Here is a 26,335-nt window from a genome sequence, read left to right on the forward strand (position 1 = left end):
CCCTCTTTTTTTTTCTCCTCATTCCTAACAAAATTCTGAATCTCCAAAAGGTACACTGTCCTCCAGCTAGAAACACAACACAGTTCCCCAAGACCAGACTGGAAGTATGACAGTTAAATGTCCGGCTAATTGTCTGGTAGATAATATGTAGTGCATTTTATGGAAGATTTAAAAGGGTCTTACCCTAAACATACATGGCAAAGAAGGGAGTGGATGCAAAAGGGTACTAAATAACAGAGCAATTCTGTCTCAATAAACCAAAGGAAACCAAGGGAGACAGCAGCTAGCAGGGCAGCATTCAGCTTCACTGCTGAAAAGGGACTGAAGAATTACGAATCAAAGGCAGCAACAACATCAACAATAAACAAAAAAAAAGAAAGAAAGAAAAAAAAAGAACAGAAAATCACTGGTCTGGGTAACAGTGAGGGAGGCAATCTGAAGTGCAACACCACACACTTGTGCTATGAAGGGGAAAGCTGTGGTGGAGCCTGTGCATCTTGTGCATGGATGGGGAGGAACAGAATAAGGGGTATATGCTTGTGTCTGCCAGGTAAGAGAAGGACATTGTGGGCTTTTACACGTTGGGTAGTCTTGAAAAGAGTGTGGGAGAGCAGGGATAAGGAAGGGGAAGAGGTGGAAGGGACAGGGTGGTGCGTTATTATGTTGTTCAGCAGGGACTGGGGAAGGAGAAAAGGCAGAAGGGAAGGAAGTTCTTACCACATTTGGAAAGTCTGCCAGTCATCAACTCCATACAGTTAGTGGTGTCTAGATCATAGAACGGAAAGAGGAGGGAGGGAGGGAAAAACATAAAAAAAGGTTTCCATACCTCTGTGCATAAAGTAGTAACTTAGCACATTATTACCTGAAGCAGGAAACATTCACATCTTGGATTTTACACAACCCAGACCAAATTCTGCCACCCACTTTATGCCAGGGCACACCTGGCCATAGGACTGGTAGTGGAGCTTGCCTCAGTCCTGCTGCTTCCATCTACCTCTTTATCATAGCTATGAGTATTCACAAGAGATGTCGGAAGCATTCTGCCATTACACTAAGAAACTGAAAGACTAGAAATACATTCTTTCCCCTGGACAGCTTTGCAGATTATTCTGCAGCACATGGGCAATGTGCAGCCAGCTGATCTACATACATCGAAAGTTTGAGGGAGGGAGAGAATGCAGCACTGTGCTACTGGACACGTACAGGTAGCTACTTACATAACTCAAAAACATCTTTTAGACTCCAGCACCCAAGTCCTCAACGCAATTCTGCCTCTATCATTCACATGTAGTCTCTTACTCTTCTTGCTTTCAATGGTACCATTCACAGGCAACAAAATTACTTCTGGAAAGGGTAGCAGAATCTGTATCTAAGACATTATTGTCCACTTTGTGCACAGCTCCCATTGCCACAGCTTCTGAGCTTTTAACTCAGGTGCAGTAAACAAGAAGGAGCTCAACATGTAAGCTTTAATGCAGAGAACTAGTCCTGCTGGCCACTTTCCTGTAGAACATGCAGGCAAGCAAGATCTGCCACTGTCAGCCAGGGTGCCCTGACAGTGGGACCTCACTGTTGTGTTTCTGAGTGCTGGGCACTTGCTGAGGAGCCAGCAGGTACCAGTTACTTCACTCAATTTAGTTTTGGGTCTTCTCCTGCCTGACCTCTAAATAAGCACCCAGGTATTGGAAGAAATAGGTTTCTCGGAAACACGCACACATATGTCCCAAATCCCTGTCTGCCAGGAAGATCTAACTATTCTCTACCTGCTAAACAGTCTGCACGAGAGAGGGTAGATCCACTTCCAGCTTTCATTTCCACAGAAAAGTAATTTGAAAAGGGGAGGAAGGGGTGCTGGATATGCCTAGGTATGCTGAATCCATGCTAGAAGAGCATGGATGTGTTTTCTGATGGAACCAGGCAGGCCTGTACTCATATTATCACCTGGGAATGCAAGGAGAAGAGAGCACAGGTGTCTGGTCACAGTGATGTACAAAAAGCATCTGAGGAGACATTACATCCCCAAGGCTGAAGGCAGGCTGGCAGAGCTGAGTGGGAGATGAAACCCACGGAAGGGTTCCCAGAAAGGCACATAACTGAAAGAAGCAAGGGAAAACAGAAGGAGGTGAAGGAGAAGACTGGATTCAGGATTTGGAACAAGATGTCAGATAGGCAGGAAGTTCACCTGTCACTGGATGTTCTGACTGAGTAGAAAGCAAATTAAGCTCCTAAAAAACATCCCTCCCCGAAGATGCCTAACAGGTGTAAGAAGTGCCTGCAGCTGCCGATTGAGTCAATGACAAAGAGTCACAATCACAAGCTTGTGTTGTTTTTTTTCTTTAGTAACTTGGAGAAGTCAGCCATCTAATGCCTTGTGCTGCTTCCTGTCCAACTCTGAGTCAACTACACACAGCTGCAATAAATACAGATCTATAATGGCAGAGCTCAGAGCAGTCGCCCAGCTGTCAGCACTAACTATGCTTTGAAAGAGCACAGAAAAACACATTAAGAGCAAGGAAACTCTCAAGTATGACTACAAGATTGTTTCTCATTCCCATTTCCATTTGTATTGTCTTCCCAACACATGATCAGCTGTTTTCTCCCCATTCCTAAAGAAGAGCAAACATGAGCATGCCAGAAGCAGCAGCTAATACCACATCTCCTGAGAGACTAACAGAGTTCATATGCCTTTAGCTTACTTCTTATAATAACTACTTTAATACTTGTTTAATTTCCATCATCTCATAACAGCTGCTTTAATAAATATTCTATATGATAAAATATTTTGTAATTTTAAAGCAGAATTTTCATCCTTATTAGAAAGCCTCAGATTCTTGGCAGCAGGCTTCTGCTCATGGGTAACAACCCAGTATCTGTGGGATAAAGGTGTTATCTGAGGTGAATAATGTCAAGGTCCAAAGGCATTTAGCTCCCTGAGAAGCACTGATGGGTCATGTAACTGCATTTTTAATGTACGTTGTATAATTTTTTAATTAAAGCAGAATGGCAGTGCCAGAACTCAACCCTTCTGATGATAAGGCTATCCCTTGTTTCATAGGAATTGCTGGCAGTCACTCATGCTTCAGTTGTTACCAAGACTTCCATAAATTCAGTTTAGTTCATTAACAGATGACAACTGATTTGGTTAAAATAAGACCTTCCTTATTGGAACATGAAAAGGTCAAAGAAGCTCTGAATCTATTAAAAATCCCTAGTGTTCTGACAGATTTTCTTTCCTGATTTTCTTCCCCCCCCCGTAATTTGTATTTCTATCCTTCACAAATTTCACAGTTAAACAGCCTGGTCTGTGATGCTTCTGATATCTCTGTGACGGTGACTTGTCCCAGTCCAGGAAATTTAGGATTCCAACCCTTGAGGTTGGAATTTCCCACTGTTTAGGTGCCTACTTGAAATGCACAGTTCTCCTGTCACAACTCTGAAGTGCTTGGATTTCTTTTTCCATGCTTTATTTCAAGACAACCCAGTTAATTGTACTGAGGTCTATCAAATAATAACAATGAAGTTGGATAGCGAAACCAGTGCTCTACCAAACCAATCAGGCATTACACAGTGCTTTTTATAGGTGGGAATTATGACAGCAAGACAAAGCACTGCCCCAGACACTATGAGGGTGGTTAAGGCATGAAGGAATGCAGAAAACAAGATTAAGCTGGGACCTGGATGACCCCAGATAAAACTGAATGGCAGACCAGTTCCAAACTGGCATTAATATATTCCCTTTTTTTCTGTCTTGATGATAATAAAATCCTTTGCACATTTGGAAACCATTTCTTACTAATTATTTTGGTGGTTATTTGGCAGCCCACAGCACTTGTGGGCCATAAAGATGAACACCCAGAAAGCACAGATCTCCAGCAAAGCTTTTGAGTCACCTGAACATCTGCTTTTTTTTTCCCTTTGAGACATACACTAGGACAGTAAGAAAGCTCAGGTGAATATATATAGAAGATACATGCCATCAGAAAGAATTTGCACTGCCCTATTTTGAGGCTGGATGTGGTCTCTAAACAACTGTTTATGTTGATGAAAGGCATTTTCAGCGATAATATCAAGAAGCTCTGATTGAAATGCTGATGGTTAAAATCTGTTATGAAGCCAAGAAATATAATAAAACAGAAAACCTACTACAAAGAAGTTATAAAGGCTATTGCAGCATTGCTGATTGCCTAAAACACAGGAAAATGAGTTAAAAGTTAGGATAAGCAGCATCCAACACCTAAAAGCAGAGACTAAAAAGGCAAGAAAATATTAAGAAAATAAAAATTGATAACCTGTGAATGAACACGGATGGCTTCTGTGTGTCCCCATTCACCAGCTGTTTCTATTACTTTTGGGCAAAGGCGTTGTGAAGGAAAACAAATTACGATTTAATGGAAAGTGTACTGGGCTGAAACAAAGGCAAAAATCTGTGATTTTTTCCTTCCAAAGAGATCGCTTTATTCCACCAAAGGGCAGTCCTGCCTGGGGATTACCTAAGAGCAGATTCTGAGCATGGGGCTCCTGGATGGAGTGTTTGTCTACTTGTTTCATGCCAATCTTAAGTTTGCAGGCTCTTTCAGCACTTACGCCAAAAAAGATTTCATGTTCTGAAGCATCAAAGTAGAAGACTCACATGTTGTACTAAATTTGGCCACTGGACAGTGGCTTTAAAATGTAATAGATTAGCATGTGGAATGGATTGCATTTATTTTCACATTAATCCAGCAAGGGAGGGAAGCTGTTTTCCTGCTTCAGAATATGGCAGAAGAAATAAGCACAGTTTTAGGAAGGGAAAATGGAAGTGAATGCAGGGATATTCACGGGGAAGGGAGATTACAGGGTGCTCAAGTGAGACATAGAAACACATCTGCCTAAATCAGGTACGTATGTGTACACACTCACATACACACACACAGATGTATGGGCAACATGACATCTACAAACACTGTTGTGAGCTGGAAGAAATGAGAAAGAAGAAAGTGCGTTCTGAAACCCAGGCAAGCCGGCTTAGTGGGCTGGCATGCTGCATAACAGATCAAAGAGGAGCAGGAGAGAGAATGACTGTCAGTGCCATTTGCTTACTGGCTCTTGCTGTTCTAGTTCACCCTGCTTTCATTTGCCTTGTCCTTTTGCAGATCTCACCCTACATGCACGCTTTCACAGGTAGCTTTCACCATCCTTCATGTAAAGGTACCTGAACCAAAAGGCAGGGGAGACAACTGCACAGAAGATACGTCTGTGCACAGTGAGCTAGGAAAATCTCCAGTGCACTGGCAGAGGAGCAAACTAGTTAGCATTGCTGGTCAGAGCCAGCAATATCCTCAAAGCCATGGAGGAGGAGAGTCTAAGTGAACCATAAGCTTGTTCTGTTCCAGCAGGGGACTGCCTACAGGGCATCCTCAAAACATGAACCTGAATAGGAGTCCAGCCACCTTAATTCCTGTGAGATGTTCAGGGCTGGGAATGTGGGAGAAGAAGAGAAATGGAGAAGAATTTGTCTTGCTTCTACATGAGTAAGAAATGCTGAGCAATAACTTGGCAATTCCTAGGAAGCCCTGCACAGACTTATCCAACCACGGCCACCCAGTTTGTGGTTGTACACCCAAGGTGCTAAACATGACCTCTTTGCAGTTCCTTTATCCATTTATTTTCTCTTTCACTTTGGATGAGAATGTGAATCATGGGACCTCCCTGCTTGAAGCACAGGCTGTCTTTTCCACAGTAATAATCTCATTTCCTTTCTCTCTTTCCCTTGGATTCTTCACCAAACTAAGTTTTTCAGGTTAAATTATTTCTCTCCAAGAGAAATGCATCTTGCTGATCAGGATAGATGATAGATACAGGACAGTCTGGTGCCGTATCTCTTGTGAGCTGCCTTGTCTAGCTAACTACCTGGATGACAGAGTTCTTGTTCTTAACACTCCATGTGGAGCTGCACTTTCCCTGTCTTTAAAGATCAGGCTGCATTTCCTCTGTGAGAATGAATTACTCTAATGTAGCTTTAGGCAATAGAAGGAGACACTGTGTCTGTAATATAATTTCTCCATTCCAGAATCAGAGCAAAACTCTAAGTCAGATGCATTTCTCACAGCACAGTTTGCGCTAAATGTCTCTTGAGCCTCAGTCAGATGAATGGTTTTCATTTGTGCTACAATATGACTTTCTTATAGAGATACCCTTCTTCATGTGTAAGTGTGCAACAGAGTCCAAGTTTTTCTGTATGGCCTCAGTAGCTTGCACATTCTAGGGTAAAGAAGTTAAGAGAGATCACATCATTCACTTTTTTTAATGGTTTTTCCCTCATAGAGGGTAAGGGCACACTTCTTTCTGAAAGAGGCAAGGAATGGCTGAACACTGTTCACACACCAGTGGTAATGTGAAATAGACTCAGAGAATACATTTTTTTCTCAGCTAATTACCCTTACTCTCACTTGGTCCCAGCATTTCCCAAGAGGAAAAGCTGGTAGAAAATTCTGTCTGCTTCCTTGAATTTTATTTTATTTCAGAAATTCACATAGCAAAAATCGGAGTCAGCCTTGGTTCTAACATCCTCACCTTTTCTGTTTCCTAACAGAATAACCCATGTGCTGGGCACCCTTGCAATCCAGCATGCAGAAGGTCAGGCAGTGCTGGAAGGCAAAAGTAAAGTGGAAAATAATTTTTCCTGAGCTGAGCATACTCTTCTGTCACATAGTGAGCTCACACTCTTCTAGACAGAGTTATTTTCTCTTCAGCTATTAAAGCCACACTGTTAGACCAGAAGGATGTAACCCATATGTGCAATGAGCCAAGGAGACCTAACAAGTAACTGTATGATCCTATGCAGATTTCATTCTGCAATGTTGTCTTGGCTGGTTCACACAAAGGTAAAACACATAACTTGGCTCTTACGAATACGTACATACTACCTTTTCCCATATGATGGGAAAACTCTTCCCACTCCCCGTCTCTTCTTCCTGCAGCCTCCACTCTCTCCTTTGCTCTCATTTGTTCCCTGTATCTTCATGGTCTTTCTGTTTCTCCCTACTTTTCCTTCCCTGAAGCATTTCCAATATCTGAGCTTCCTTATATTTTCCATTTTCACCTTCTTCCTTTGTTCTGTCTTCTTAAAGGATAGAAGAGCTAACACTGATTTTTTTCCTAGTGCCACCACTGGTAGTCAGAGTGAACATTTGCTACATAACAATGGGATGAGGCCAGTTTCTGTATTATCATCTCAGGCTGCCTGCAGATTCAGATTGATGTCACTGCACAGGGCCATACTTGTAAGCCTTTCTTTACCACCACGACAAATTGGAACTTATTTTAAAAATCAATAAAATATAGTTTCTGCAGAACCTTAGCATACGACTTGTGCTACCACAGTACTGCGCCAGGAATATGACCGCACTACTGGAAACTATCAGCCACCTTCTGACCATCTGTAGTTAATGGCTACTTAAAAGCAGCCCTTAACTTTCTTCTGCAACCTTTTAAAGTTGGAGGTTTCTAATGTACGCCTGAAGAGACTGAAAACTGGGTATCTTCCAGATCATGTCCCTGTTCTGGGAGCTTATGGAACCTGAGAATATCTGGAATATCAACTGATAATGCAGCCTTTGATGGAGAAGTGGGCAAATGGCTCTTTGGGCAGGAGGAGGGCAAAAGCTGTTCAACTGGGGAATGCGCTGGGAGCGTTGGAGTGGGGATGAGAGGGAGGGGGAGGGTGGGTGCAGGAAATTACTGCTCTGTCTGAATGGAGCTAGGTTCTTGCTGTAATCAGTGGGATGGCCTCCCTCAGCCTCCTGGTACTGAGAGGCACTTTGTCTTCCTGTCTTTTCTGAAGCAAGGTGCTCAACATTAGAAACTACTTACCTGATAATTGCTGCACTGAAGGCTGGTCATGTGTGCTTAACAACTGTGCCTGAATGGTTTCTACTACCCTCTTAAAACGACGGCTTGGACCTGTGAGGAGAGAAGAGGCACAAATGAGTGTGAGAGGAGTGTGAACTGAATCCTCATGTAACACAGGCTGGAGGGAAAGGGTCACAAACATCTTCCCTTCCGTCTCATCCCCATAAGTGTACATACATACAGCACAGCTATGCTTCACCTAAAGGCACAACTTTGAGGAACTATTATAAAGTCCCAATATAAATATAAGCTTCGCTGTGTTGGACTCAACAAAAGGAAAGACAGCTTATTTTGTAAAGATAGAAAAGACTGGGGACATTTTTTCCTTGTTATTTTAATTTAAACTTTGTGCGTGGCATGTGACGAGCCAGGAAAAAAAAGAGAGATCACATACTTCTGTAAGAAGGGAGAAATCATTGGCCCACAGAGACAAAGTGAGATACTGAGACCATTGAGTAAAGCAAGGATGTTTTATAGGGAAGTATTTCAAATCTGATGAACAGAGCAGCATTAGTTGTGCAGTATTAATTATGGTGGTGGCAACTTCACCTGTGGGGAATCTTTTGCCCTCCCACCATTTCCATTACTACCAATGCCATTCTTGATCCCAATATCCTCCCTTTGCCCACTGTTGGAACCTTCCTACATATCTTTGCAGGCCTCCATATCAGCAAGGACAAAGACAACTTGCACCATGTTGCAGCTTTGCCATAGTTACCTGATAAGAGTGTGAAAGTGACAGAATAGATCCCGTTTTCCTTCTGCGCTTCTCCCCCTTCTGTGTATGTTATGTCCACCTGGAACTTAACCGGCTTCTGGAAGACAGCAGGACCTCCTGTGGACTTGTACTCTGCACGGAAACTTGTCTGTGAGATGACACTGTGACTGAGGCTTGGAATCTGAAACAGGTCGGTAGAAGACGGTACAGCCAGTGCGCAAAGGAAACAATTGCAAAATTTATAAATTTGCTGTTCTTTCTTCTGGACTTGAATTTGTGATTCTATGCTATCAAAGAGACATCAGGACAAGTAGCAGACACATAGACAAGTGTCTGGAATATCCACAGGGACAATATGTGTACTTACCCAAACCACTACTCCTATCAATACATAAAACAATTTTGAGAAGCTTTCTGGTGTGATCCAGTATCATCAGACCTACAGTAGGATTTCACAACTCACTAATTTTCAGGCAGGCACCAATAACAGATATTGCCAGAATTTAACTTACTCTCGTGTTTCATTTATTGCTTCACAAAGGACAAAATTTTCAAAAGATCTCCCAAACCATTTGGAAATCTGGCTTCTAATTTAGGAGGAATTATGAGAGATGAGTTCTTCAAGGTTTCCTTAAGGACTTACTTATCAGGCTATGACAGTACATTTAATTAGAAGTTATCTGAAGAGATGATTCATAGAGTTTGCATACCGCATTGCATCTCACCCCACAGATGTGGAGGTATGCACAGGATCACCAATACAAAAACTGATGCACACTATGCTAAACCCACAGGCACAGCTAAATGCATGAAACCAGTACAGGAACATCGCTGCTTCAAACCAACCTGAGACGGATTGTTTGATGGTTGAATGTTTGATGCATACTGCACACACTCTCTGTATGCCAGCACTGTGTATGAACAGTTAAAAGAACTGGATTTTTGTTTTTGGAAGAAATTCACTGCAGCAGCATAAAGACTAAAAAGGAGAGTAACATTTTGTGGAAAACAATACCAATTCAACAAACTATATAAGAAATTGAGCTGCCTTCTCTCAATTCCATTGGAAAATAAGGTCTCAGTACGCTTCAAACACCCTTGAATTTAAAAATCTTGCAAATTAAATTATTGTACTGACTTTTTCCTTATTGCTACTTGCAAATGGTAAGAATAAGAACTTTCTGTTGGAGAAAAAAAAACAAAACACAACCAACAAAAAAACATTTTCCTCTGCTAAAACTGCAGATTATCCTGGATTGTAAATAAGGAGTATGTACAACTGAGACTCTGGTCACCAGTGGAAATTACCATTTTATCTGTCATAAAGCTGAGGAGAGAAGATCTAAAGTAATAAATGCAGACACGGCACAGGTTTTTGTCTGATTGAAGTGGTGGAGAGCATAGTCAGGGAAGCCAAGACTTTTGCATAGATGGTGACCTTAAGAGAAGTATGACAAAGCAGCAAATCACCGCCTTGATACTGTACTACCAGTGTTCTCTAACTGCATTGAAATTCCAAGCACTGCCAACTTGGAGACTTCACCTTTCAGAAGGCTGAAATCTTTTCTCACAGAATATTTTCTACAGTTAGAAATTTAGACAGAACACAATGGAGGCCTGAATCAACACAACACATAACTCAGATGCACAGAGGATGAACCTGAAGGAGAAGAAACCCTGCCCAGTACATAGAATCATAGAATCACAAGGTTGGAAAGGACCTACAAGATCATCTAGTCCAACCATCCTCCCATTACCATTGCTACCACAAGCTATTAAACCATATCCTGTAGCTCCACATCAACTGGTAGCTCCTCATCCAGACATGGCAGAGTGAGTCCCAGATCTGACCAGTGAGCAATGCATCTAACAGGCAGCTTGGCTGACTTACCGACAGGAAAGCGTGGACAATATCAGCCTTAATGGAGCTTAGTGGTTTGTCCTTAATGACCACAAAAATCTGTTCTTCTTTCTCCAGATTAATGAAGTTACCAAACCAGGACTTTTTGGCAAGCCTGACATGATGAAAAAGAAAGAGTTGATTTAGAATACTGAGCACTACTTCTTAGATACCTTCCAGACAGGAAAAAAAAAAAATTAAAAACTGCACAAGAAATTATTGATAACACTCCAGCTGTGGTTTTACTACAACAGGTAGCTCACAGAGTCTATGAATATCCCCTCACTTAGTGAAAATTGTTTAAGTAACAGTCCCCACCGTGTTAACTCTCGCAAGATGTGTGACCAGCCATGAAAAGAACAGTAGCAATGGTAACTTTTATATAAAGCCAATTAATTAGCCAACACTAATTAATATGCCACGTACATAACTCATACACATAGGTCTCTCTAAAAGTAATGCCTCCTATTTATTTCCATGGAAACTACAACAGATGCAAAGAGCATAACAATACTATGTGATAGAGCAAATTCTTAGCTGCAAAACAGTATTTTTCAACACAGTCACCACCATCAGCTATGCATTTTCACTACCTATAAACAAGAGCCTGCATATTGCACTTGTAAAAATCTGAATCAGGTGCCCCACTGTTGTCACCACTGCTGAAACGCATCACCCATCACCTTACTGCTCTCTTCCACTGGTTGGCCTCCATAAATGTTCAGCAAACTTCAATAAATGTTAACGGATGTCACTTTTTTCCGCTTGCAGGAATTCAGTGACACCCCACTTCTTCATTTGCACTTCCACGTCAGATGCCACTCCATCAGACTGCCCCTCTGCTGCCATTTATCGCACAGCAACAAAATGTAACATGAATATTGGTGGGAAGGTTCCCCTCTATTGCCATACCACCAACATCTGATGTCGTGGGCTAACATAATAACATAGAAGGCACTGCTTTTGGTGCAGACCTTGAAAAGCTGGGGACATGTTTCTGAGATGTCTCCAGGGATCTCAATTTTTGTGACAATAGTGGGTGTTGTCAGCACAGCAGTTTAAGTTTACTCCTGCCCATTTCAACCCCTTTGCTGTTTCTAGGCTTGGAAAGCTCCATTCCCAAATGTGTCTTCTTGGACTGACAGTCACTTTTTAAAGCAAGCTCGAGGTTTCATTGGCCCTTCAATCTGCCTGCAAATGAAATCCACTGCTACCCACAGAGCCAGAACAAAGACGTTTTCATTCATTAGTCCCATTCAGCAAGAGTTCAATAAGGAACAAACTCTGGCTTTCTTACAAAAGAACTTCCAGTACTAAGAAAGAAGATCTCAGCACCACAAAAAACACAGTGCAGGCTTTCCACAGACAGCAGTCCAACTCCATCATTCCTTTCAGCATCAGATGGAGATATCACCATATAATCAAGTTGTTCTGTTTTCACACTGATCATATCAGCACGTTTCATTTTGCTTATTGTTCCATCTTCTTGATGCACCTTTGCTGAAACTCACTTTTAAGTTAAATCAGCTAAAGGAGAAATGGGGCATGTATATTACTGTGGGAAACTACTCAGAACTTGGAGGCAGTACTGCTGAGAGTTAAGACATTGAGGGCAAGGAAGATGCCATCAGATATGAGAACCACCTCCCTCAACCTGCTGGTCACACTTCTCTTGATGCAACCCAGGATATGGTTGGCCTTTTGGGCTGCAAGAGCACACTGCTTGCTCATGCTGAATCTTTCAATTGACATGTCCAAATCCTTCTCTCAAGGCTACTCTCAAGCCATTCTCTGCCCAACCTGTATATGTGCTTGAGATTGCCCTGATCCAGGTGCAGGATTTTGCCCTTGGTCTTTTTGAACTTCATGAAGTTGGCTGGGCCCGCCTCTCAAGCCTGTCCCAATCCCTCTGGATAGCATCCCTTCCCTCTAGCATGTCAACTGCACCACTCAGCCTGGTGCCATTTGCAAACTTGCTGAAGGTGCATTCAATCCCACTGTCATGTGGGATTGTATTCTAGCAAAGAAAAATTTAGCATGAAAAAGCCAGAGATGAAAAGGCCTGCCACGAACAAGTTTTTCACTACGCTGGATATTTTATGATGTCATGGCAAGCAACAGGCTTTCACTTTCAAGGGATCTTCACCACTCAACATATCAAGACAATCTACAGACCAGCCATTGCAGAAAAGGAAAACCATCTGCACAAAGGACTGCTGTGCACCCCAACAAAGTGCTAAACAGCTGATTATTAGGAGAACCCCTTCCTGGCAGCAAAGTGAATGAGGAAGGGCAGAGATGAAGCAAGAGAGGAGCATGGAAACACCGCACCTCAGCTGTGCAAATACTCATTTGTGTCCACCCATTATAGAGATGAGTACAAAAGGATTCATTTGCAATTTGGTAAATCACTGCCCCCCACTCAATTAAAGTGGGCTGGAAAAGTCACTCCCTAAAATATTCAGAGGCATCTGTAACTAAACCAGTGAGCCAAAGATTAGCATGGAGAGCAGTAAAGAGAAAGGGCCTCTCATTTAAATGGGTCGTTAAGGAGCCAGGGTTAGAGTGTGAAAGGAAATTACATACTAATTAGCTCATGTGTCTCACACGTACCATAACAACTCCGCAAGCCCCCAGGGAGCTGGGGCTATAGCTCCCTGCATGTAAAGGGCCTATGCTCATTAGTAAATTTGCACCTGGCTATCTATCTAAAATGTCTGGTTGTTTTAGGCTGGGATCTATCATAATGTGAACAGGGCTTGGCTGTCAGGACTCAAGGGGCCCAATGTATGTCACACATGCTCCTCGGAAGCTGAACTTGAAAAAAGCATGAATATTTAACTGCAGATCTGCCATCTTAAAATACTACTTTTCGCATTTGTATTTTTATTAATTGTTTTGTGGAGCCTTCACTTATAGTCTCTTAATGAGTACTGGTTAAGAGGGCCACAGAACACAAGGAGGTTTTCTCCTGTTCAGCTTGGAAACTTGGTCTGGAGTCTGCAGAGTGCAGCTGTGCTCTCTTCTTCAGCAAGGTTATCACCAGTAACACTGACTCTGGAAGATTCCCTGATAGCCTGGGCTATGATCCAGCTTGCAAATCACTAGAATTCAATACATGATTTTGCTCAAGTCACATGAGACAGAATAGATGCCAGTGGTCTCTCCTCTTTCTGGAATGAAATGGATCAAGACAGAGCACACGTGCACTCACTTTTCTCCTTGACAATGGCAGAACTAGCCATGCTTCTGTGCAGAGAATAGGTTTGCTGAAGAAGAAGCCACTTCAGAGTGAAACCAGACAATAAGGGTGTCCCTCCTCTTGAGGTGTGCTAAGTACTTCTGACTTGGATTAAAAAGGTACGATTCAAAGATGCTCAGCAATCTGAATGAGATGCTCTAGCACCCTCCAAAATCAGGCTCTAAACAGTGATAACAACAGTTTCTTGTGATGGCAAGCCTCCTAGTGAGGAGGAAGACAGAAGATACATGGGAGGCTGGGTCTATTGGGAATCTAATCAGGGGTTCAGTTGATGGAAAAAAAGCAGATAGATTAGTATGAAAACACAGGCAAGTGCTTTATTACTTCACACTGAATTTCTGACTGCTGTAATGTTCTGTTTTCTACTTTCGCAGTGTCTGACTGCATTGCTTCACTGTCTTCTCTGTCTCTGATTGCATGGATCTGCAACCTCTGTAAATCTACCTGTTTGGCATAAATAACAGCATTTCTAGGCAAGCAATTGGAGCTTTGCATGTCTAAAGCAGCTGGAGCAATATCTCTTTAAATGCCATCCCTAGCACATTTTCTAGGACTTTTTCAAATGAGAAAGAATAGCACTACCCAGACATGTTAAAGCATATAATCTAAACATCAGGTTTTGTTAAAAGAGTGGCAGTCATTGAAGAATGCTGTACTAGATCAAGGACATATATTTTTATTGCTCACTCCATGAGGTCAATAGAACTCTTGATAAGGATACCTTATTTCTTACAGAAAGAATAGCAGGAAAAAAACCCACCAAGACGTGTGGAAGTGGGCACTGAGCAATGAAATATCAACTGTTAAAATAAAATCCTGCTCATTATTTTTTATGACTTTTATTATGTTTACTGGAGGGTGCAGCCCAATTGAACTCATTAATTTGGCAATTATACAGAAAAAGAAAAAAAGGCCCTAGGCTTTGACTTGCATCCAAACTGCCTCAAATGATAGGCACTGTTTCATTCACCAGTTTTCAAAGGTGAGTGGGAAGCAGAGAAGGCAATAAATTCACAGAACTTCAACCATACATGCATAAAGGTGAGAGGAGAGGATACAAATGGAAGAAACTTAATTCATTGATTTTTTTGCTTTAAAAGCCTTAAAAATAATTGAGAATATAATGTATTTATTCTGTCAGGATGTGTTAATATTGTGAACTTTTCTCATGCCTCTCTGTTAGTACATGGTCCAAAATGTTGAAAATACAATTTATTCAATTTTTTCTTCCTGAATTTCTTTTACTAAACTTTACTGCTCCTTACTTCTCCCTCTCCTGTAGTCTTCATCACTCTCCATTCTGCACCATTAGAAATAGATTGCACATACTACATCAGTTACACGCCAGGTCTGAGGAAAGTACCATTATCACCAATTACAAAACTTTAGGCCTGCAATTTTCATCTACGACTCATGAATATTTCACACAAGTATTTTGATGAAAGGCCAAATTGCCTTGGTTGGCAGGGAAAGCCTATGGGTATTGGGTGCACAAACACAAGCTGTGAAAATAAAAAGGAATAATTTGGCATCTGTTGCATATATTAGGAAGTGTTTGGAGCAGCACTCTCTGGCGAGGACTTCCAAACCCGCCATGCAGTGATACACAGTTGCGCCATTAAATGGCTGAAATGTACACGGACTTTCAGGAACAAGTCTTGGTGAATATGAAGCAGCTTCTCCACCTCCCAGAGTTGCTGTCCAGAATTAACACTGCACTTACTATCCCAGCCAAAAATTCCTCTGAATCATCTGAGCAGAGGCTTCTGCATGCTATCCTGAGGATTCAAACTTACGTGTGCTAAGAGAAAGACCCTCTACTGCATAGTTAGTGCCAGTAGAAGCCATTGACTATCCCCAAGAGTAATGTGCTTGAGAATCAAATGAAAGAAGAGAATGAGAAGATGTTCCAAGACTACTAAACTCAGCAAGCCACGAGTAAAAATGAGGTGGTCACTGTGAGACAGTTTCATCACCAGCTGAGCCCACAGCCATTACTGAGGTATAGACTTTATCTCAGGCCCTCAGCAGAGGGATTATTTTGACATCTCAGTCCCGCTCGTCACATAACAGGCTACAGTCAGATACTGATTCAGAGCCGAAACAGTCACCCTACGACATTCAGGCTAGGAAATGACATTGGGAGGTGGTGGAAAAGAAGTAGAGTATTGGTAAAATACTTACTCTGGGGATGATTCTGGGGTTAAATTGGACATTTCCTCTGGTGTAGGTACTGCCCATGCGCACACAGCCAAAGAGAGGAAGGGAGAAAAGAGATCAATGGATCAGCACACCTTCTTTTTTTCTGGTTCGATAACAATGAAAAAATTGTGACATTGCACTACCTTTTCATTTGCCCATTGCCTCTGCAGACAACTTCTGACATTTAAAGTCGGTAATGTGCCTCTAGATTTTTGTATCTAATCAAGTGATGCATTTCAAGGCTTGTTCTACTACTTCTTAAATCACTAGAAAATCCCAAAATCGTGTCAATCCGATTGCCTTAAAACTTGTTTACTATTGTTTCATGAGCCAATTCTCACACTTTGTGCAATGGGCTATTATGCAAAGTTTCCTTTAGTCACTGAAAATATGAGGAATCTCTGTGGAATTTTCAGAACACAATGTAAATGTACAAATTTCCCACACCAGGCCATTTGTTTCAAAGTCCATCTGGCTGAAGCTCAGTCACTGCTGCAATTCTCAGCAGTTCTCTGGCCACCTCAGAGACAATGCCCCTGACATCACAGTCCACAACCTAACTCTTTCATGGCTATAATTCTGCTTTCCCAAAGGATCCTGGCACTGGGATGGCTGCTGATTATATCCGAGGACAGTGCATGTGACTTTGGGTGCCCTTTTCCTGAATGCAAAAAGCTACCTGGAGATTGAAGAAAACAATTTTGTTTATCTCAACTCTCTAGAGACTCTTAAAATGAAAACAAGCCAGTGGAAATGAAAACGCTGATTGTATTAAGGCAGTTTTTATACCAATTACCCGAGGTGGTAAAAACCAAGATCAAACAAACTGTACATCAAAAGAACAATTTCAGTCTATTGTCACTGGCTGTCTTTTTTTCAGCAGAAAGTTTGGCCCACAGCTGCAGAGAGAGGCAGCAGATTACAGGCATAGGTGAAATACCATAGCTCTAGGTTTGCTGGCAAAATAAGTGATGATCTGAAGATAAAATGTTCCTTGGTTCTAAGAACCATGTCAATGATATTAAGGTCTGTACTACTCGAGTGTGAAGAGGGCTCAGGAGACACTGGAGCAAGTGCAGTGGATTTACAGAGCCTGCTGAGATAGACTTTGGGCTAGCACTGCTTGACTGCTTGACTGCTATCACTCTTATTTGCTGTATCAGTATTCAGTTCTTGGCACATGAAATTTTTGAGAGCCAAAGAGAAGTATCAACTTGCTGCTGAATGGCTGCCCAAATCAGACCCACCCTGTACATCTGGACAAAGTACTCACCTTGCAATTTCCGGCGATGGAAGCGAGGAGACCCCAGGAAACTATTCTTGATTGAGTTGAGCCGTGTTCTCCATGGCATTCCTCCAATGCTGGGGCTGGATGGTGGTGTTGGGTTGGGTGTGCCTGCTGGGCTCTCCTTTGGCGTATGGACAGGTGTCCCCTTGGGGGTAGGGAGGGGACTTCCCCTTGGAGAGGGGTGAGGGGTGACCTGTATGATGGGGATAGATTTGGTGCTTGGGTCAGTACTAGAAGGGAGTAATCTAACAGGAGACATAGGGTTGGTCTGCAATTTAGGAACAGCCAGCTGTGGATTAAAGCCGGCAGCAGGCGAGCGGCCCGGGGCATTCTGCACAGGGCTGTTCTGGGAAGAGGGCGCGCTGGTATTGCTGGAAGGGAGTGGGTTGGATTTAGTAGACTGAAGTGGTTTTTCGGCCAATTTGCTCTTGGATGGCAAAGTCTGCGTCTTTGGGTTGGGCTGAAGTGCTGGCTTTGGTTGGAGTACATGTCCAGGCCTGGAGGCGTTCCTACAAGCATCGGGGTCCAAGGAGACTTGGGGTCGGGGAGAGAAAGGGAGGTCGGAGGTCTGAGGGGGGATGAAGAACTTTCTGATAGGCTACGAGACAGACACGGAGTGTCCATGCACATCAAAAACAGTGAAATACGCATAGAGCGGGCGAGCAGAGAAAGGAAAGTCAGAATAAAATCCATCCGAGTCACAAAGATGCATCATGTCACAAGGAGACACAAGAGATGGAGGTGAAGGGGCAGTGGGGGAGGGATTTTGCAAAGAAACAAAAACGAACAAACAAACAAAAAACAAAAAAGACATGCAGTTAGCTGGGAACACGGCATCATCAACAACAGCAGCAGCGGCAGCAGCAAGAACAACAGTGTCATAACAAGCTTCATCATATTAACCAACCACGTGTCAGCAAAGGAAAACAACAGAAAGAAAAGTAAAACAAAGGAAAAGTAAAAAACAAAATGAAAGAAAGTAATCAAGAAAAAAGAAGAGAGAAATGTCATCTCTCTGGGATTGTTCTGATCGCCCTGCAGTGAGAGAAGCACAATGCTTAGGGAGGTGAGGAAAGGGAAGAAGAATCACTGAAGCCACACACAAATTGAGATATGCCAAGAATGGGACCACCTCTTTCAGCTCAAAGTGCCCATGTGCAAACCCAGTGGAGAGATGGAACTCAAAACAGGTGTGTGATACATACGGAGTGGTAGGCGATACACAGAGCTTACTGCACACACCAGTCAGAACCTCTGTCCCTCCTCTTTGCCCCTGACTCTGGCTAAGGCACACACCAGATGCAGCCATCCTTGCAGAAGGAGGGAGGAAAGGGAGAGCGATGCCATGTTGGCATCTGGCCTCCTCCCCTGGCCTGGACGGTTAAGCTGCTCAGCATCCACTCGGGGTTTCATAGCACACAGCGCCAAGAGGAAAAGATGACCTCAGCTCAGTGCTTAATTTGTGAATAGCTATAGCAAAAATTTCAGAAAGGCCTGGAAAATTCATTTATCTGGGAAGAGATGATATTTCCCATCAGTCTTTATGCTTCTCCTGCAACATCCCTCATGCTGTCGAAGACAGCTTGATAGTTAAGATTTCCGTCATACAGTTACAGCAGTCTTTGATATTAAGTCCCAGTTCTGTGAAAGGGTATGGGGGGGACCACGGTTTGTAAGATACAGCGTAAAAAAAAAGAAAAAGACAAAGTTCATAATCCAACATTGAGTTATCAAAAATGGGATTATGACTTTTTTTTCCCCCAAAACAATAGCATTTAAACATGTAACAGGCATTTTGAGAAATTGTTCATATGGAATCAGCAAACAGCAGTATGCAGACTTGAGAAGACAGAAGCCTTTTCAAGGTACACTTGCATGTAAAAGTCACTTTTAAAACAAAATGAATGTCCTTACAAAATATTGCAGTTTATACCCCAGATTGCAAGTACTGGCAGACTTTTAAAAATAGACATTATCACTCAAGCTCTTTACCTTTGGCTTGCATTCATGTTCTGATTTTTTACAAATTATTAACTGTCATGAAGCATTCATCATCTTCATTACTATTATTATTATCCGTTCTGAATAGTTAGAAGCTCTAGTCAGGCAATGTCCAGACATGCCACTGTCTCACATGTCAGATAAGCACATGCAGCAGTAATAAGTTTACTTTCTGGGTTTGATGGATTAACACAATGCTGCCATGTTTCTAACTTGCAGAGATGTATTTAAAGTGATGTCTAAAATTGTTTCCATCAGAGCTTTCTACTAGAAGAACTTAGGGTTAGACCATTAAAATTAGAAGAAAATCACTGCATCAAAAAGTTTGTATTACCATTAGAGTTGTAAAGTTAAAATTAAGTTTGACATTTTGGTTCATACTGATCACCAACAAGAAGGAAAAGGGAAAAGATGAAGAAAGTGGTTAATTTATGAAAGTCACTATCAGCATCTGACTACTAATCATTTGCAAATGACTTCAAAGGATAAAAGTCAAAAACTGTTGATTACAAACGTTTCCGTGCAATTTTTAAATCATTTGTGCATGACGATTTGAGAAACAAATTTGAAAGAAAAAAGTCAAATTAAACTCCCACTTAAGCCATTACTAATCTGAATGGGCACCCTTAATTACCACATTTCTAGTAACATAACAAAGAACGAGATCAGGTCTGTCTTTCAGCCGGTGCAATAGGGAAAATCTTTAGCAAGATCCTGTGAGATTTAACAACTCTTAGTTGCCATTGAATTCAAGTTCTCATAGAACTTTACCTAAGCAGTGCATACAGTGAAATGTGCATTTGATTTTTAAAGTATATTCTCTTTTCAATAATCTAAGATGCTATTAGAACATAGGTAAGGACTTCAAAAAATTTTTTTATTCCAACATTACCTTCTAAGCCACAAATCTGACCTACCTTAAAATGGTTATGAACTGCGGAAAATGCCATCTGGCTGCTAAATCCCTTTGAAGACTATTTAATCAACTGCCTATTAAGTAATAATGTTAAGATACAGCAACTATGGAACAGATCTTGTCATCCTTATTCTTTGATGTAGTCCTACTGAGATGTCAGAAATTGATCCCAAGAGATCAATTAATGAGATCAGGTCTAAGGTTTGCAGCTCTGGATGCTTATTTTATGCACATAACTCTTTTCGCTCTTTTTCAGTACATTCTGCAGTGGTATGAGAGTTCTCAGATATCTGCTTCATCCCACTGCCATTCAAGAGGTACAGAAACAAGGAAAGAAAGGAAATGGATCTTCACTGGTTCCTGGTACACTAAAGACACAGAGGAGACTGCAAACATATTTCTGTCAGTTGCAAAATAGGGGAACTTAGAATATGTTTCAGAAAACAATTCAATCAAGCAAGGAGTTGGAAGCTTTACCAGCCTGTAAACTTACACCTGATTGTCTTTATAGTATACACTTTACTGGGGATTTACAATATCCTCAATTAATTAACTTTTTACTCTCCCTTTAAATTTGCTGTTCCTCAAATTTCTGAAACTGATTTTGTCTGACTTTCTAACTCAAGCTACTCTGTGGCATACTGAATTAAGTTGATTGTAGCCAGCATGGCTTGATGCTCTGCTGTGGCTTGATTGAAAGTAGCTGTGAAGCAGTTTCTGATACATGGTCTGAAACCATGTCATATACAGACCTCAGCTGGAAATAGCAGTGTTTAGTCATAACAATGTTATTCAATGCAGTTCTGAGATTGAAAAAGGACAGGGGCACAGTGAGATCCCTGAGGTACCTCTAATAGTGCAGGGAAAATGTATGGAAAATTCTCAGCTTGGATTTGTAGACAACATTTCCCTCACCACTCATGAAAATTTACAAGCTGCGAAGGAAAACCAAAACATCCCAGCTAAGAGCCATGGCTCTGCAGCAACAGATGTTGAAAAGCATCAAGCATGTGTGAGTGAACTGGACCAACGGATCTTGAAGCAGAACCACTTACCCTTGGACTGCTGAGAGGACTGGTGGAGAGCCCAGATGAAGCGCCGCTGATTGACCGAGACCTGAATGGACACAATAAGAAAAAGGCCCTCAGAAAATGTAAACAAGCAGTAATCCTGAACACCAGCCACTGCAGGCACAGGCATGATGTGAGGAGAAGGAGGGAGACTGTCACTGGAAAAGCACAACACTTTCCTTTCACTACTGTCACATTTCTCAGTTGTCCCACTCTCACAACAGAACTCGAAGAAATGCTGCTTGCTCAAGGAGGAAGTTATAATCCCTTCTCATTACAGGAGTTGCTACCTTCTTTTTGGCCATCAAGCCCTTGAAAACTACTGCTTCTGGCCTGTGCAAGTGGAACTGTTGAATTCAAAAAGGACTGTCAAGATGCATGCTGGTGCTGAGGACTCTCTCCTACACAGTGCTGGGAGTCACAGAATGAGGTGTTCTGTCATAAGGAACACAGAAAGCCACCGTGTGCATAAGGCAAAAAGGTAGGGAGTTCCTTCACATATTAAGGAAAAAAGCAAGCCTTCAGGACCAAGATACATAGTTGTTCCCTATGCAGTGATTTCCCATTGAAATCAAAGTTCACACTCTCTCAAGCTTCCCCAACTTCTCACTGATGGATTTCACAGCTCTGTTCCCCAGTAAGATTTACTGCTGTTGCATTAAACAAGCCAGATTTTGTTTATGAATAACTAGTTCTGCTGTTATTTATAACTTCACCAAAAGCAGGATAACTGCCCAGGTGTCTTCCAGAAAAAAAAAAAGCCAATCAATACAGAATCAACTGCTTTACTTGCTGACAAGGCCACCTGCACTGTAATGCTCTTATGCTCTCCAGCAAAGGCCATTTAATAAAACTGTGAGCTGTAGACAGCAAAACATATGAATGTGCTATATTAAAACATGCTGAAAAGGCACAGGCCAAATGAACAAACATTTCAGCAGAACAACTTTCCAGAAGGAGGGCTGCCCATCATGAGAAAAACATCCACTCAAACTGAGTAAGCCCCAGAGGTAGCTTTAAATAAAAGAAAGTTGACTTGAAGACTGAAACATCTTACAGCAGAGAACTTGGCTAAGAACCTAGCTGGTCAACAACTGCCAAGCAACATGCCAATTCAGTCTATCTACCAATGTTTCACCTATACTAAGAGCAATGAAAGCAATTATTTGCCTTCAAGTAATGTACGTGAAAATGTAAAATCTTGTAGATGCTTGGAAAGTTGACTACGTGTGTGCATGTGTATATACATGTATTTAGAATTGATATGGATCGGTTAGTATCAGATTGTGTATAAGGGAATATAAAAGAAATTTAGGCCATGAATTGTCTCTTATTACTGAACTTTTAAATCTGTTTTAGAAGAATCAAAATACCTGTTTCTGAAATGCACTCCTAGAAATACATTCTTAAATAAATTTGAGTTTTAAAATTGCTAAAAAATATGTAAACTGCGTAACAGGAGGTAGTTCCAGAGAAAGAGTAAGTTAAAACTGAACACAGTGGTAGATCTTATTCTCTCTTTATCCTCTGCAGAAACTACTCCTGATGGCTTTCCTTCTATCTCTTTCCAGTCTGTCCATCACAGGTAGGTAAAACGCAGAAGCCCAGACTTGGCATGCTTTTTTTTTTTTCCCCAAATTAAATCTAAATTTGCACCATGAAAAACTGGGGCACTCATTTTATGCAGAATCTCCCTCCTTGTACCCTGCCACAGTCAGCCCATGACAGTATGGCAGACAAAATCTAGAAGCTCAGTCTTGGCACTTAATTGAACTTAAATTTGCACCATCATAATATGAGGCGCTCATAAAGGTTTATGCAAAGTAGCTTTAAAGGGAGAACTGTCTGCTCTGCTTTCAGTAGGCTATTTTGTGTGCCTGTTCTATAACTGAAATAGCTGAGTGCAACGCAGATGTGTCATGCATATGGGAAGTTTGGTTAAAATCTTCCTTGTATGAGTCATGAGCAAAAGCTTATTTCGAACCATAAATTACAAGATAAGCCTATAAATTACCTTGCACAAGATTTGTGAGGTGCCCAAAGATGCAGTTAAACACCTGTTTAGGAGTTTAACTACCACTAGGAGATGTTCCCACCAATACTTAATTATGGTGGGAAAGTCCTCTCTGACACTCACCTGAATTCCAGGATACTTGATTAAAAGTTCCAATCTGCTATTTCCTCTTTGCAATCAGATGTTTCCAAGTCCTGAATTCTCCCCTCCCATCCCCACTGCCTTCTATTTTTTTGTACAAAAATGATCACACACATGGAGGACACACCATGGGAGTCCCGCCCTCCCAACTCCCAGTTCCTTATTGGAAGCAATATTTGAAAAAAGAGTTGTTGTGTACTGTGTTTTCATCCAGCCTAGGAGCCTGAGGTAGGGGACAGAAGAGAGAGTTAGTGTGATATCCTCCTAGAAATGCATTTAGTATCCACATGATTGCTATCAAACAAATTTTATTTCTGTTGCTAATTTACATGCAAAAATATATAAGAAGTAGGTCTTAGGTCTTATAGCAAATCTTAGTTTGTCCACACTGGAAATTGTATAGAGGAGCAGTAGGAGGAGTTTAAAGAACCCTGGGTTAATTTTAAGTGATGGGGTGAAAAGAGAGTTGTACGTTACAAAACTTTTCCCTTTTACAAGAACATGTTGATATGAAATATAACAGCCAGACTGAGAAGTTCTTCCTTGCGTCTTCTGCAATTTAATAAATCCTGCAGAATTTACCTTTACAAATGTGGCACAGTTTCCAAGCTGGCTATAAGAACTCAGAACAGCAGCAGATTCTATACTCCAGTACAAAAATGCCAACAAGCAAAAATGAGAGATTTTTCCTCCCATTGAGATCACCCTAGCTAGGAAATGCTGGAATTCATTTTAAAACAAACAAACAAACAAATACATGCACTGCTCCTGTATCTCAGAGTCAGGTGGACAGAACTGGGACAGGTCCAAAAGAAAGTAATGAAAAAGTTGCATTATGCTGAAATGCTGCAATGTGAACAGAGAGAATTTAAATCTGTATCCCCCTCACCAGAAAATAAAGGTATGAAGCTGTACAGGCAGCACATTAGTATGGCAGACCCTGGATGATCTCACATGTGGAAAAAGGAGAAAAATATGAAATCATCTCACATTCTTATGGCTACACACTAAGGGTATTTAACAGGAAATATCTATTAGTGAGTAACCTCCTCAGGGGTTACTCTACAGGCATTAAATGCCATTGGAAGTATGAAATCTGCAGTTATTCCTATAGCTTACTACTACATGCAACAATCTAGGAATCTATGAACATCATGTGTGACTCATTTTGCTCTGCGTTTTGCATTGCTGTCTGCTTGGGCATTATACTCATCAAAAAGTTGTTGAAAAAACAAACAGAAAAGTTAATGCAGTTGCTCAGGGAAAGAGCGTTCCCTCAAACACAACTGCCACATTAGGGACCCAAGAAGAGACTCAAGTCCCATCAATAGTGACATAATTGCTTTGTCAAGCATGGAGGGAGGAAATGAAAATAAATCTGTCTTTAGGGATCTAGACGCAAATTCTAGGTAGGGGCAGCCACAGAGAGCACTCTAAACATAAAGTGGGTACTAAAATCATTGTGGGCCATTCCTCCCATCTCAAAGACAGGCAATAAGCAGGAGACATCTGAGCTATGAAAGAAAGAGGCCAAGCACTGAAAAGAAATGAGCATGTGCGGGCTGTAGCTCGTATATGCGATGCCTTTATACCTTATTCAATCTATTTGATACTTCAATTACAAGAAACTTTGTTTTAAAGTAAGTTTTTACTCATTTCAGTCAGCTGCTACAACGTAAGGCCCAATTTGTGTTAGATCAGTTGATCTCTTACTGGTAAACCCAAGGAGCTGGAATCCAGTTTCCAGCTGGTTTAAGAAAACTGCCATTTCTTGTGAGCTCTAAGAATCAAGGGCTGAAGCCTGACATTGTTGAGATGCAGGCACAAGAAGGAAGAAAAAGCAGCTGACCTGCTAACCGCAGTACACATATAGTACAGTGCAGAGCACCTTTACATAGCCCTTCACTCAGATTAATTTTCAAGTGCTTTAAACAGTGCATCACCTAGTATACACCAATAGAGTGCATAGGCTTTGTAGCCAGCATTAAACATTTGGGTCAGATTTGGCCTTTATTTCGTCTTTGAATAACTACCTCACAGAAATTTTTCCGACAATAAAAAGTGAGTTTGGTACCCCGTTGCAGTCCCAGCAGAACTTGCTTTCATAGCACAGTTTTACTAGGATGCTGAATACAGTTTTTTAGCTGGTCAAGCTGGAGCCATGCTTCCAAGAAGGAGAGCCTGCAGCATGCATGCAGCGTGCAGTAATGCATCTGACTTGTTCCCCCGGGTGAAATGCCTTCAAAATTTTGTGTTGGTTTGATTCTGTGCATAGTTTTGAAAGGCATAGCCAAAATATCCAGCCAATTTTGGTTTGTTTAAAGCATAAGTTGGGTGGCATTTGATACTCCTCTTTTGCTTGATCACTCAAGTAAAAATAAAAAATTGTAAACTGCAGTTTGGGGTATGAAACCCCTGAAAACCAGCCAAATTAATAAGCAATAGTGAACATTCAGGCACTGTGTATTACATTTCATCAATTCTGCTCTTGGGTGTCCAAAAAATGCAAACAGTAGTTCCTTGCTTCCTGATGCTGATCTAAGAAGTAAGAATAGACTACTTCTAATGCTATTCTGTCTTACAGTCCCAACTGTCCAAACAATACCAACCTTAACGTCTTAACATACTTCTGCTTATGTCAAAAGGTCTACTCATAGTAAAATCCTTTGGGAAGATGAAGCCTTTACAAAAAGCACGCAGTGATTTTTGACTGCAGGTGTTGATAACACACCTCTTCTTCTTCCTTCCAGCACACAAAGGTGATGTTAAACAGCACCACCATCCTTAACTGGCCAATCATACTACATGATAATCATTTATAAATGGTTTAGAAAGAATTAATAAATTGTAAAGCATGTTACAAACATGCTGTATTAATATAAATATTACTGGTGCTAATTAGCTTTCTCAGTTTGCACCTTCTCATAAGCTTT

At 41.4% G+C, this 26,335-nt stretch overlaps 1 protein-coding gene across 12 annotated transcripts in view; it reads right to left on the minus strand.

Moving 5' to 3' along the window:
- The window catches only part of BRSK2 (BR serine/threonine kinase 2), a 300,725-nt gene that overhangs the window by 12,051 nt on the left and 262,339 nt on the right, over positions 1 to 26,335 (minus strand). For 8 of the 12 annotated variants that reach the window (XM_031553450.1, XM_031553457.1, XM_031553453.1 and 5 more), the window contains 7 exons: positions 21,233 to 21,293; positions 17,246 to 17,453; positions 15,955 to 16,003; positions 10,500 to 10,623; positions 8,609 to 8,789; positions 7,852 to 7,941; positions 718 to 765 (listed from right to left, as the gene is read on the minus strand). In XM_031553450.1, the coding sequence (XP_031409310.1) occupies positions 718 to 765; positions 7,852 to 7,941; positions 8,609 to 8,789; positions 10,500 to 10,623; positions 15,955 to 16,003; positions 17,246 to 17,453; positions 21,233 to 21,293 (761 nt within the window). The remainder of the gene's footprint in view (positions 1 to 717; positions 766 to 7,851; positions 7,942 to 8,608; positions 8,790 to 10,499; positions 10,624 to 15,954; positions 16,004 to 17,245; positions 17,454 to 21,232; positions 21,294 to 26,335) is intronic. The other 4 variants (XM_031553458.1, XM_031553451.1, XM_031553452.1 and 1 more) reach the window with 1 other exon arrangement.

Source organism: Meleagris gallopavo, chromosome 5 (assembly GCF_000146605.3).
Source record: "Meleagris gallopavo isolate NT-WF06-2002-E0010 breed Aviagen turkey brand Nicholas breeding stock chromosome 5, Turkey_5.1, whole genome shotgun sequence".
NCBI lineage: Eukaryota > Metazoa > Chordata > Aves > Galliformes > Phasianidae > Meleagris > Meleagris gallopavo.